Source organism: Equus quagga, chromosome 8 (genome assembly GCF_021613505.1).
Source record: "Equus quagga isolate Etosha38 chromosome 8, UCLA_HA_Equagga_1.0, whole genome shotgun sequence".
In the NCBI taxonomy this organism is placed as follows: Eukaryota; Metazoa; Chordata; class Mammalia; order Perissodactyla; family Equidae; genus Equus; species Equus quagga.
This window is the reverse complement of record NC_060274.1, coordinates 45,468,784-45,482,865: the sequence shown is the minus strand read 5'-3', so window position 1 is coordinate 45,482,865 and position 14,082 is coordinate 45,468,784. Positions and strand designations below refer to the sequence as shown.

General features: G+C 36.7%; 1 protein-coding gene across 1 annotated transcript in view; it reads right to left on the bottom strand.

Annotated features, from left to right (window-relative positions):
- Positions 1-744: 744 nt before the first annotated feature.
- The window catches only part of VWC2 (von Willebrand factor C domain containing 2), a 118,804-nt gene continuing 105,466 nt past the window's right edge, over positions 745-14,082 (bottom strand). Inside the window, exon 3 of the mRNA XM_046670688.1 lies at positions 745-1,062. Within this exon, the coding sequence (XP_046526644.1) occupies positions 911-1,062 (152 nt within the window). The 3' untranslated portion in view covers positions 745-910. The remainder of the gene's footprint in view (positions 1,063-14,082) is intronic.

Genomic DNA, 14,082 nt, shown 5'->3' with positions numbered 1-14,082 from the left:
CAGAGCTGGGATATCTGGAGCGTATTTAGATTGCAGGTGTTCAGGAGTTCAATTTTCCTTAACTTTTCTCCAGAGAATCAAGGGATTCCTTGTTTTTCTGCCTGATGGAACAATAACGCAAATTGTCCAGCCTACCTCGTTCCTCAGTTTAGGGAATGATTTAAAATCATGCTTGCAAGAGAAAGTAATGTAAGTGAAAATGAAATATATGTATGCATCCATCTATGGCCCACAACATCGAGTTTGAATGCACAGAAAAGGTGTATGTTAGCTATCTTTGTGCCTGCATTTCCCAAATGACTAAGAATGGAGATGATAAAAGCAGTAAGTTGTAAGAAGGAAATATTGTATTTATGTCAATTAGACTGGATCTTCAAAGGATGGCCAGTAGATATAGCTCTGTAATGAAATAGAATTTGGGCAGGATTTCAGTAGAAATCAGTCCCATTATCTAATAATCCATTATTCTAAGATGTGAAGGAGAATCAGCAACTACAATCTCATGTGATGGAATCCGGACTGAAAAAGATATGCAGGTACACAATGAGGATGGTTGACAACACAGCATTTTTAATCTGTATCTATAGAAAACATTTATATAAGCTCTCTAATAGAGGGATTATAGAAATACATTTAATATATAATAGTGTACTTTAGTGTACTTACTGTGAAAATAGCACATTTATTTAGAGAGGGATTTTATGCCCAAAGTTCTTGTTGATATTTTGAAATATATCCATTTCCTTCTCTTGCAGTAATTGTTACCAAGAAAAGCAAAAGTACCAACAATTTTCCATTATTCCTCATCAAAAGTCTTCTCCTTTTGATTGATATTTCCCAGAGTCATCTAGAATGTTCACATCAGTAAAATATTCTAGAAAAATGTCAGAGTTTTTGTATGGTCCAGTTTCTACATTTGCCTGCATTCATGTCTTGTGCACATGGCCTGTCGTTCGATCCTCCACGTGCCTTCCTCATAAGTACAGTGACATATGGTACATTCGTCAGTCTTCACTTCTCTCCCAGCTGGGATGACAGCAGTTTCTGCAAAGCAGTTTGGACCTGAAATGCAGAAAAATGTTTTATATCGTGTGTGTATAAATATATAATATAGTTAATTAGGCAGTTAGCTTTACAGTACATGTTTTATTCACTTTTTAAATGAAAAACAGTGGATGTTCTAATTTCAGTAACATGGAGTACTCCAACTTCTTTTCTGAAATGAAATTAATATTATTTAAAATTTTTGAGAGTGATGATACTGTGATTTTCACTAACAGATTATCCCATTTTGGGGCCTTACACATAGGCCAAATCTATCATCGTTTGATTTAATTAATTTTAAGTAATCATAGAAAAAACATAATTAACCGTGACTTTCACAGAATCAGTCTTATTCTTATGGTACTTTTATAAGAGAAAGCTTAAACAAGCAAACTGGTTGAAATAAATCCGGTGTAACTTCCACACCTCTTGGAGTAGCTTTTCAAAAGTCAGCATACAAAGCAATCACCTGCAGGGCTCCTGAAACACTGGTTGCTAGTCCCCAGAGCTTCTGACTCACAGGTCTGGGATGGGCCAGAGAATCTGCTGTGGTAACAAGTTCCCTTAATGCTGATGCTGCTGGTCTGGGAGCCACACTTTGAGAAGCACCTTCTTAGCAAGTACCAGGGTTATATCTTCAACAGTCTTCCATGAGACCTTCCCTGAGATTCTCAATCAACATCAACTATGAGCTTCTCAACTCACAAAGGTGCCACATCCTCATTTTACTTACAAGGTAAAGTCAAGGACATGAAAAAATGAGTACCAGAAAGATTTCCACTATGAGTTGAAACAAACAGTTTTATGTTATGGTTCACACACCTGATTCAGATATGAACAACTGCTCTGCCTCCACACCTCTCTCTAAAATAGAAACATCAGTAATTACCGGGGCCTAAATAAAGGCGCCAATTTTGAACTTCAACAGTGTGCTCAAATTCTCATCTCCCCTCCTTTGCTTCTAAAGTCTCTGATGATGTGCTCACTACCAAAATATGATTAATTATAAGGCATGAAGTCATGTGAGAGATGAAAAACATCCGTCTACAAAATTTTTGAAAATGCACTGATCCAACCAAGTCCCAGGATAAAAACTGGCCTTTATATAATTCTAAGGCAGAATAATTCTAAGCAGAGTAACTCATGCTTTTGCGGCTGCTGCTTTTCACATTAGCCACACGGGCTCCTGAATGTGTCACTCTGGAAACTGTAGCCAGGCGTCCCCAGCCCCTTCTCCCTCTAGGAACTCTGCTTTCTCCCGCTCCCTGACTCAGACACAGTCCTGGGATTCTTCCCTTGACTTCTACCTTTCTCCCTTGGAGATCTTGATGTGTTAACAATCATTCGTCTGGGAATGAGACCCAAATTTCAATTCCAATCTTATTTTCTCTCTAGTGCTAGTCCTGTATTTCCGGAGGGCAGCTGTCTGCATGCATCGCCTGCTGACACTGCCAGACCTTCCACGCCTGGGACCAGTGCCTCTTCTGTCTGAGGTGTTGAGCTTTATTGGTAGTAAAGTCACTCTCCTCCATGAGCTCTGGTGCATTACAATACTCTAAATCCAGACCCTCCCCATCCAGTAGGCCAACAGGATGTCCTCTGTCTCCACCTACTCCCACACAGCCAGCCCTGGGGCTGCCTTCTGCACTCCTGGCTAGGACTGTTTCCTCAGCTCTGAGGTCAGAGCCCCACAGCGCAGCCATGGCTGATTGAGGCAGGCTCCACTTTGTAAACGCTGGTCCCACTTGGCTCCTGAGATGCCTGGGAATTTTACATTGGATGCTAGCTTTCTTTTGCATGCTTTTTTTCTTTGTTTTTGTTTGTCTCTTTTGAGGACACAATCTCCTCCTAATTCGCCCTACTATCTATCAGTGTGTTTTACACATAGAGGGCTCATTATAATTGCCCAGAAAACCTGTACCCTAGATTTAGGTAAGTATAATACTTACAGGTTGAGTCTCCAGAAAAATCTGGACTAAAAATCTGGTACCACCACTTAATAGTTATGTGATCTTGGACTAAGTAATATCATTGTTTTGAGGCTTAATGGCCTCAACTGCAGAATGGGAATATAATACCTCACAGGGTCTCCTAAGGACTAAATTAGGTGATGCAATGCTCGTGCCATTGAGTTATTCAACAAATGCCCCCAATTCTTCTTGCCTGAATCAATCTTTCTATGTCAGTGCAATAGTCATTTCTGATGAGTTTTTATTATTATTGATTATTTTTTATATCACTGTAGGACTTCGGGTCTTTCTTTTTCATGCCTCACAACCATTGGAGTCTTTATTCTTTTTGATATTCAAATTGTCCCAAATTCGGCTAGTGGGAGACCTGAAATGCAAGCTGCTCTTGTGTCCTTTTGACACACTCTTTTAGTCACTAATAGCTTCTTTCATTTCTGAACCAATAAGATATCTGCAGCTCACCTTGCCCACATCTGAAATTAACCTTTTTTCCAAGGGGCCCTGATTCTTTTTGCTGGAGAATGACATTTAGGATCCAAAACCTGGACATTGTGTGCGCTCATTATTACTGGGGTGTTACTGCTTCTAGGCCCTCTCAGTGGGCACATAGGAACACACACACACACAATTTTTTAAATTGAGAGTTCACATTATTATAATTGAAAAATTTTCTTCTTAAGATCTTGTATATGTATATCTTCTCCTTTATAATGAAACACTTCAAATTTAACATATTTAATTATTTGATTGATCCTATTAATTTTTTTCTTGACTACTTAGATTTTATATTATATATCTCCTTTTACGCTAGGACTCTTGTTTATTAAAATCATTAACATATTCACCTATTTTCTTTCTCTTCAGTTACATAAAGGAGTTTTAAACTTATAACACAAATGTTATTCTGAATAAATAATTAATTATTTTTTCAGAGCCGGCCCAGTGGCGTAGCAGTTAAGTTCGCACGTTCCGCTTCAGTGGCCTGGGATTCACCAGTTTGGTTACTGGGTGCGGACACGGCAGTGCTTGTCAAGCCATGCTGTGGCAGGAGTCCCACATAAAATACAGAAAGATGGGCATGGATGTTAGCTCAGGGCCAGTCTTCCTCAGCAAAAAGAGGAGGATTGGCGGCAGATGTTACCTCAGGGCTAATCTTCCTCAAAAAAAAAAAACGAGAAAAAATAATTTTTTCTTGCAGTTCTTATAGTCAGTGTATTTTGTTCAAGAGTCACTTACCTCTTTTCTCTGTGTGGTCATATTATCAGTGACATATAGAGTGAAGTTCATTTGTTTCAACTTATTCTCTCCACTCTATTCCTACTCTACCACCCTCAGCTGTTATAGTAATCATTTTCAATAATCCTGATTTATGAGCACATTATTATTTCCTCACCTTTCTTTCACAAAAGGTAGGTAGCATACTACCTAACTCCATGTACTTTGCTTTTTTCACTCAAAAATATGTCCTAGCTGATCACTCCATGTCAGGACACGGAGAAGGTCCTTGTTCCTTATGGCTCCATTGTGAGCATGCACCATTGTGTATTCACACACATGTGATCAACGGATGGGTATCTTGAAACTTGTCCCCCCTGTGTATATGAAATTTATAAATTCTTAGTGCATTTTTTATTGTCTGCATTAGCAAGGAAGACATATAATAATATATATAGCCTCTTTTCATAGCTTCACAGTTCATTTCTTTTTAGCACTAAATAACATTCCATTGTCTGGGCTTACCACAGTTTATTTATCTATTCACCTACTGAAGAACATCTTGGTTGCTTCCAAGTTTTCGCAATTGTTAATGAAGACACTATAAACATCCATGTGCAAGCTTTTGTGTAGACATAAGTTTTCAACTCATTTGGGTAAATACCACAGAGTATGATTGCTGGATTTTAAGGTAAGAGTATGTTTAGTTTTGTTAAGAAACTGCCAAACTATCTTTCAAGGTGGCTGTACCGTTTTGCATTCCCACCAGCAACGAACTAGAGTCCCTGTTGTTCCACATCTCACTAGCATGTGGTGTTTCCAGTGTTCCAAATTTTGGCCATTGTAATAGGTGTGTAATAGTATCTCATTTTAACTTCCATTTCTCTAATGACATATGATATAGAGCTTCTTTTCATACGCCTATTTGCCATCTGTATATCTTCTTTGGTAAGAAGTCTTTTAAGGTCTATCCTATTTTTAAATTGAGCTATTCATTTTCTTATTGTTAGGTGTTAAGAGTCCTTTGTAGATTTTGGATAACAGTCCTTTATCAGATTTCTCTTTTGCAAATATTTTCTCTCAGTCCGTGTCTTCTCTTCTTTTCTCTTGACATTGTCTTTTGCAGAGTAGAAGTTTTTAATTTTAATGAAGTCCAGCTTATCAGTTATTTCTTTCATGGATTGTGCCTTTCTTTGGTGTTGTACTAAGAAGTAACTTCCATACCCAAGGTCATTAGGTTTTCTCCTATTTTATTTTCTAAGAGTTTTATAGTTTTCCATTTTATATTTAGGTCTACAGTCCATTTGGGGTTAATTTTTGTGACAAGTGTAAGGTCTGTGTCTAGATTCATTTCTTTCCATGAATAGGTCCAGTTGTTCTACCACAATTTGTTGAAAAGATTATCCTTTCCTCATTGTATTATCCTTACTTCTTTGTCAAAGATCAGTTCACTGTGTTTACGTGGGTTTATTTCTGGACTCTCAATTCTGTTCATTGATCTATTTGTCTATTATTTTGCCAATACTACACTGTCATTTCATCTAAATTATCAAATTTGTGGGCACAGAATTATTAATAGTATTCCTTTATTATATTTTTAATGCCCATGGGATCTGTAGTGATGTCCCCTATTTCACTTATGATGTTAATAACCTGTCCCCTCTCTTTTTCATAGCCTGACTAAATCAGTTTTATTGATTTATTTTTCAAAGAACCAACTTGGTTTCTTTGATTTTCTCTATTGATTTCCTCTTTTCAATTTCATTGATTTATGCTCTCATTTTTACTATTATTTTTTCTTCTTTTAGTTTGGATTTAATTTGCTCTTCTTTTTCTAGTTTCTTAAGGTGGAAACTTAATTTCAGATCTTTCTTCTTTTCTAATACATGCATTCAATGATATAAATATCCCTCTAAGCACTGCTTTTGCTACATCCCACAAATTTGGATAAGTTGTATGTTCATATTAATTTAGTTCAAGATATTTTTAAATTTTTCTTGAGAATTATTTTTTGACCCATGTATTATTTAGAAGTAATCTGTTTAATCTCCAGATACTTTGGGATTTTACAGGTATCTTTCTGTTTTTGATTTCTAGTTTAATTCCATCATGGTCTGACAGCAGATGTTGTATAATTTCTATTCTTTTAAATCTGTTATGGTGTGTTGTATGGCCAAGGATGTGGTCTTTCTTGGTGAATGTTCCATTGAACTTGAAAAGAATGTGTGTTCTGCTGTTGTTTGATAAAGTAATCAATAAATTTCAGTTATAGCCAGTTGATTGATGGTATTGTTGAGTTCAACTATGTCCTGACTGATTTTCTGCCTTCTGGATTTGTCCATTTCTGATACAAGGCATTGAAGTTCCCAAATATAATAATGGATTCATCTATTTCTTCTCACAATTCTATCATTTTTTGCCTTGTGTATTTTAACATTCTGCTGTTAGGTGAATACAAGTTGAGGATTGTTATGGCTTCTCAGAGAATTGACCTCTTAATCATTATATAATTCCCTTCTTTATCTTTCCTTGCTTTGAAGTACACTTTGTTTGAAATTAATATAGCTACTTCTGCTTTATTTTTATTGTGTTAGCATGGATATTTTTCTGTATCCATTTACTTTTTGCTCTATATGTGTCTTTATATTTAAACTGAGTTTCTTGTAGATAATGTACAGTTGGATTTGAATCTTGACCCACTCAATCTCTTTTATGCCATTAACATTTAAACCACTTATGGATATAGTTGGATTATACTATCTACCATATTTGTTACTGTTGTCTATCTTTTGCCTTTGTTCTTTGTTCCTATTTTTGTCTTCCACTGTTTTTCTGCCTTTTGTGGATTTAAAGAACATTTTATATGATCCCATTTTCTCTCCTTTCTTAACATATGTTATACTTCCTTTTTTTTACATTTTTCAGTGTTTATCCTAGAATTTACAATATACATTTACAACTAATCCAAGTCCATTTTCAAATAAGTGTTCTGCTTCAAGAGTAATGAATAAAAAATAATAACAAATAATCCTAATTCCTCCCTCCCATCCCTTGGATCACTACTGTTATTCATTTCACTTATTCATAAGCATAAATAACAATATCTATCTATGAGCATACATCAAATACACTGCTTCTAGTATTATTTTGAGTAAACTATTATCTGCTGGAACAATTAAGAATAAGAAAAATAAACACTTTGATTTTACCTTCACATTCCTTCTTCATGCTCTTCCTTCATGTAAACCCAAGTTTCTGACCTATATCATTTTCCTTCTCTCTAAAAAATTTCATAAACATTTCTTGCAAGGGAGGTCTACTGGCATCAAATTCTCTCAATTTTTGTTTGTCTGAGTAAGTCTTTATTTGTTCTTCACTTTTGAAGGATAATTTTGCAGGGTATAGAATTGTAGCACGGTTGTTTTTTCTCTCAACATTAAATATTTCACTCCTTTCTTGCTTGCATGGTTTCTGAGGGGAAGTCAGTTGTAATTCTTATCTTTGCTCCTCTATAGGTAAGATGTTTTTTTTTACCTCTGGCTTCTTCAAAGATTCTTTATCTTTGATTTTTTCTGAAGTTTGAATATGGTATGCCTAGGTGTAAGGGTTTTGGGGGAAGTTATCCTGCTTGGTATTCTCTGAGTTTCCTGGATCTGTAATTTGTTATATGATATTAATTTGGGGAAATTCTCAGTCATTATTGCTTCAAATATTGATTTTCTTCCTTTTTATGTTTCTTCTCCTTCTGATATTCCCATTATGCATATATTACACCTTTTGCAGTTCCACACTTCTTAGATATTCTGATAAGGAACCCATCAAAGGCATTCTTCATTTCTGTTACAGTGTTTTTGATCTCTAGCATTTCTTTTTGATTCTTTCTTAGAATTTCCATCATATTACTTATATTACCCATCTGTTCTTGCATATTGTCTGATTTTGCCAATAAGCCCTTAGCATATTAATCATAGTTATTTTAAAATCATAGTTTGATAATTCCAACATGCCATACCTAACTCTGGTTCTGATACTTGCTCTATCTCTTCAAATTATTTTTTTCCTTTTAGTATGCCTTGTAATATATTTTTTATAGTTAGACATAATGTACTGGGTAAAAGGAACTGCTGTAAATAGAACTTTAGTAATCTGATGGTAAGGTGCAGGGAGAAGGGAAGCATTCTGTTGTCCTATGATTAAGTCTGATTCTTTTCATGAACCTTTGCCTCTGGACTGTGAACTTCACAAGTGCTCCTTAGATCCCCCAAACTTTGGTGTACAGGATGGCTAGAGTAGGCTGGAATTGGGTATTTCTCTTTCTCCATGTCAAAGGCTAGACCAGGTGGAATTGGGTATTTCCCTCCACCAGGTTAGTTGTGCTCTGATAAAACCCAAGCAGGCTAGACTCTGGCTAAACAGTTTTTCCTGAGTGCAGACTTTCTTAAAAAAAAAATAAAATGCACAGCCAGCCCTGATGGCCTAGTGGTTAAAGTTTGGTGTGCTCCATTTAGGCAGCCCTGGTTCACTTCCTGGCATGGAACCACACCACTAGTCTGTCAGTCACCATGCAGTGGCAGTGGCTCACATTGAAGAACTAGAAGGACTTACAACTGAAAAATATACAACTATGTACTGTGGCTTTGGGGAGAAAAAAAATTGAGAGAGAGGAAGATTAGCAACAGCTGTTAGCACGAAACTTTCCCTGCAAAAAAAAAGAAAAAAAAAGAAAAAAGAAAAAAAAGGATAAAATGCTCTGACATATTTCAGAATGGATACTTTCCCTCTCCCCTTGCTGGAAGATGTGAAAACTCACAAAATTCTGGAGACTTTCCACAACTGGGTCCCCTTGGATTCTTTGACTTATCCACACTGAGCCCTCAGCAATTCATCAATTACAAGTTAGCTTTTTGTCAATTACACTTTTGGTTTTCTTACTCCAGCACTGGTTCCCACAGAGGTTTCTGCTCCAGTAAGTTGTGATTCTCTTTATCTGCCAGTCTGTCTCTCCAATTTGGAGGGAGCAGTTTGCCCTGTGACCTTAATTCTCTGACGGCTCTTAAAAGTTATTGATTTTTCAGTTTGTTGAGCTCTATTTGTTTTTAGGATGGAGAGGCAACTGGAAACCCTATTGATTAATTTTTGAAGACTAAGCCAACTTTGCATACCTGGAATGAATCCCACTTGGTCACAGTATAAAATCATTTTTTATATATTGATGTATTTTATTTGTTAATATTTTGGTAATAAGTCTTGTTTCTATATTTATGCAGGATATTGGTTTGTACTTTTTTTTTTTACATTGTTTTGTCTGGTTTTGGTATCAGGATAATACTCTCTTTATAGAATGTGTTGGGAATGGCTCCCTCCTCTTTTATAGTTGGAAGACATTGTGTAGAAGTGGTATTAATTCTTTTTTTAAATTTTTGATGTTATTTTCCAATGAAACCATCAGGGCCTGAAGTTTTGAGAATAATCTTAAAATTATGATTTCAATTTCATTAATAGTTTTCATACAAATTATCTATGTCATATTGGGTGAGTTGGAGTAGCTTGTATTTTTCAAGGAGTTGGTTCATATTTTCTAAGTTGTTAAATTTATGTGTGTAGAGTTGTTGATAGTATTGCTTTATTATCCTTTTAATTTCTGTTGAGTCTGTAGAGATATCTCCTGTTTTATTCATGATATTAATAATTTACATCTGTATTTTTTTCCTTTATCTTGCTAGAGCTTTATCAATTTTATCTTTTCAAGGAATCAGTTTTTTGTTTCATTGATTTTCACTACTTTCTGTTTTTGATTCTATTGATTTTTGTTCTCATCTTTATGATTTACTTTTGTCTACGGCTTGGTTTACTTTTCTTTTTCTAGTTTCTTGAGGTGGTGACTTATTCTAACATAAGCATTTCGTTCCATAAATTTCCCTTTCAGTACTGCTTTAGCTGTTGTCTTACAAGTTCTGATGTGCTGTACTTTCATTTTCATGAAACACTTTAATTTTACAAACTTGTAACCCAAGAACTTCTAAGAATCTTGGGAAAAAATATCACTCACGATAACTTGGTAAACTAACATATAAATTATTAAAGAGAATCCTGATGTACAAAAACTGATTCTGCCCACTGTAATCATTTAGTGGCAAATAAACCCCCATATGTGCAACTTCATTGGTCAGTAGGGGACTAGAGAGAAACAGTTTTAATCTTTATTAATTAATCTGATTATAATATTTAACTTTCATATTTATATGGTACAAGAAATATGAAGCATGCAGAACAATTTTATAAATATAGAAAAGGAGATTTAGAGAGAATAAGTTTTAGTCCAAGTCACATGGCTCTTAATCAATTGCTGATCCATTACATTATGTTGATCTGGCCTGGGTGTTATTAGAGGACCCGCTGGCTGAAAATGGCTAATTTCAAAATGAACACAGCATATAATGCTTTTCTCGCCTCAGGGACAGTTGTTCAAGTAGACAGTTTATAGGCACTGCTAAACTAAACTCTTCTCTGCTAATCTGACTTCAGGGCAGAGAGTTTGCAATTGTGAAGGCTGTTGTTTATACCGTGTGCACCCCATGAATATGTGTCCCCCCTCACTGTAGCTGATGCACAGTATCGGAATAGCTTCTATCAGGCCTAGCACAGCGAAGGGGCCTTGCTCATGGAGTGACGTCAGTGGGAAGGAGCAGGTCTCACGCCTTTCTGATCCTCTGTGTTGAATCTCCTGGAATGCAGAGCCGGTGTCAAGTCCCCATTTCTGCCCTCATCACCAGCACAATCTAGCCTGTGATTAGTGTGTTTACTTAGTAGCCACTGAACTGACAATAAATTAGGCTGAGGCTCACAAATTCCAAATCAAGACTGAACCTCTGGGACATCTGTAAGTAAGCATCCCTCCTGGCTGCTCCTGTGTCTCCAGAAGAACTGCTTTTCACAGTGACAGTCCTCAGGGCCGACGGATACTCTGCTCTGACTGGGAGCCCTGGGGCCAGGAGCCACGACTCCATTGCAGTTCATCCCAGGGGCCAGTACTGCATGAAGCACAGAGCTGGAGCTCAGGGTATGCACGACTCAGTTACATTTTTAGAAGTAAATAATAAACTAACATAACTAAAATAAAACTAATACAGCTATGCCGATGGGTAAGTTGCCAATATGCTTTAGATTTCTACAAGGAATGGTAAACCACAAGAAGACACGGTGTTAACGAAGAAAAGACCTAAATAGGTGCCTGGGGGCTTACCTTCTTTTCTTCCAGCAATGACCAAACATTGAGGAACAGCCCAGCGCACCAGAATGGCAGGGCAGTGGAGCAGAAACCCACGCCATCTAACAGCCCAGTGGGACCCAGCATTTGCTCAAAGCAGCACATTTTATTTTAGGCACTAGACAATTGTCATTCTTTCCTTTGGAACCATACAATTAGAGTAACAATAATTCCCAAGAATACCAAACTTTACATCAGTTCCCTGTCTTGAAACAGCTGCTTTTTCTCTACCCCATTGTAAATCACGTTCCCTACCCCCCAGCCTGACTCCTGAATATGAAGTCTCCCCACTGTTTCCATACAGGGGGAGCAACATCTACTGCCTTTCCATTTCCCATTCCTATACCCAGCATATGCCAGATTCCCAGGGCATTGGTCTCAAAAGATAGGAAAAACTGTTTTCCTAACATGCATTTTCATATCACTGCCAAGTGGAATGAAACAACCAAGTATATATTCATGTGTTTGTGCGTGTGTATGTGTTCATGGGTACGCATGTGCCTTTCTGGTAAGGATCTAGTACAAAATCATTTTTTAACCAGAGCAGTAAGAAGAACAATAAAATGAAAAATGACACTAACAGGCATGAAAATGAAGTAGATTTGCTCTCCGTAAAAGAAATAGTCTTCTTCAAAAGAGAACTATCCTGCCAAATTACCATCCTGTCTTTCTCAATGGCTCCGAGGGAGCGCTGTGTGGGAACACGAGGTTTCATGTAGTTTACACCTCCTTTCTGCTTCTTGGAAGCATGTCCTTATTCCAGCTTCCTGGCCACTCCTGAGTCAACTTATTCCTATCCTTTCAGGTTGATATAATTTATCATATACCACTCAGTCTCAACCAAAATTCAAGAAATAAAATAGATCATCATTTTTAAGTGCGGAAGTATTCACACACTTGATCTTAAGCTCTCAAAAAACGTCTTAGAGAATAATAAGGCCCGCTAAAGGAATAAGGAATGAGAGAAGTATTTTCCAAAGTTATGAAATATGGTAAAAGGTTTACTGTTTAAAAAAAATTCCCACTGTCAAATAAATTGGGGGCAGGCTTCATTAAACAACATAAATGGGGTTTCTTTACTGAAGATCTTTTCAGAGCCCTCTCTATTGTAGTATGTACTGAGGACCTCAGAGAGAGTGCTAATGTGTGCAGCATATTCTAAATTCACTTGACCATGGAGGCCTGTATTCACAGTTATTAATATCTTGATGGACATTTATATTCCGCAAAGCAGTGTTTGGAAAATGAAGCAATAAAATTTGAGTAAAAAGTGTGGCCGACCCTTTTGCAGTGTATGCAGAGCCCAGAGGCGGCCGCTGGGGGGCAGCACAGGCTAATTTACCAGGCACGTAAATGGGTCCCTCAGCCCATCCCAGAGTGCACGCCCCCCAAAACGTTCCTGAACAAAAAGTACACTGCTCCCCTTGCCATTGTGGAGTTAAACTTTTACTGACCTTGATTACAGAATTATAAACTATATTAGTAATTGGTAATAATCCATTAAAAACAGGAGAGAAAAATAGTGGACTTGTGTACTAGAAGTGTGTTAAAAGTTCTATCAAAAGCAATAAATAAGGAGTGGTTTGAGAATGTTCTGTTGCTGTGACCACAAGAATATAATATTCTAAAGCCTGGAGGCTAGACAGGCAGAGAAAACTATGCATGCTTAATGTATGTGCCGAAAGAGGGAGAGAGAGATACTGTACCAGCGATAAAGCAAATCAGGTAAAATGATTGTAAGAAGTAAATCTGGGTAAAAATAATAATAAACTATACATGCCTGTGAAAGAAAAAATTGCCCCCAACAAAAAAAAACAGCAAGTAATGATTACTTGTTAAATATCAATAAAGGTAAAATGTTTCCTAATATGCCAGCTTGACCCTTATCTGGTAACCTTGAGAATGTACTTTTATGTTAACATTTTCATGTAAACTTTTTATTGTTTACTTTTATTGCCACCCTGCCCCCCATTCAGTTGTACAGCTTGATGAATTTTCACCGAGTCAACACATGCATGAAACTGCCACACAAATCAAGGATCAGAACAGTCCTGGGACCTGAGAAGTCCCTGTCCACGGCTCCAACTCCTAATGGAATAGAATAGGGTTGCCTACATCTGCACTTCATAGAAACAGAATCATAATGTATATACCCTTTTGTAGCTGGCGGCTTTTCATCAATATTACGTTCACATGATCCATCTATATCGTTGCATGCAGTTGTATTTATTTCATTCTCACTGTTGTATGGTGCTCCATTTTATGAATGTATCACAATTAATTTATCCTTTCTATTATTGCTACGTATTTGACTTACTTCTAAATATCTATCAATAATAGAAAGCTATAGTGGTAGCTATTAAGAAAAAAAGCTACTATAAACATTCTTAGACATGTTTTTGGTATATGTTCATATCTCAGAAATGGGATAGCTGGGTCATAGGGCACACGAACTTTCAGGTGCAGTAGAAACCATTAAATGTTTTCCCAAAGTGGATGCCCCCATTTAGTATGTGGTAATTCCAGTTCATCCAGATCCTTGACAATATTTGGTATTTTTAGTCTTTATTATATTTTATCAATTCT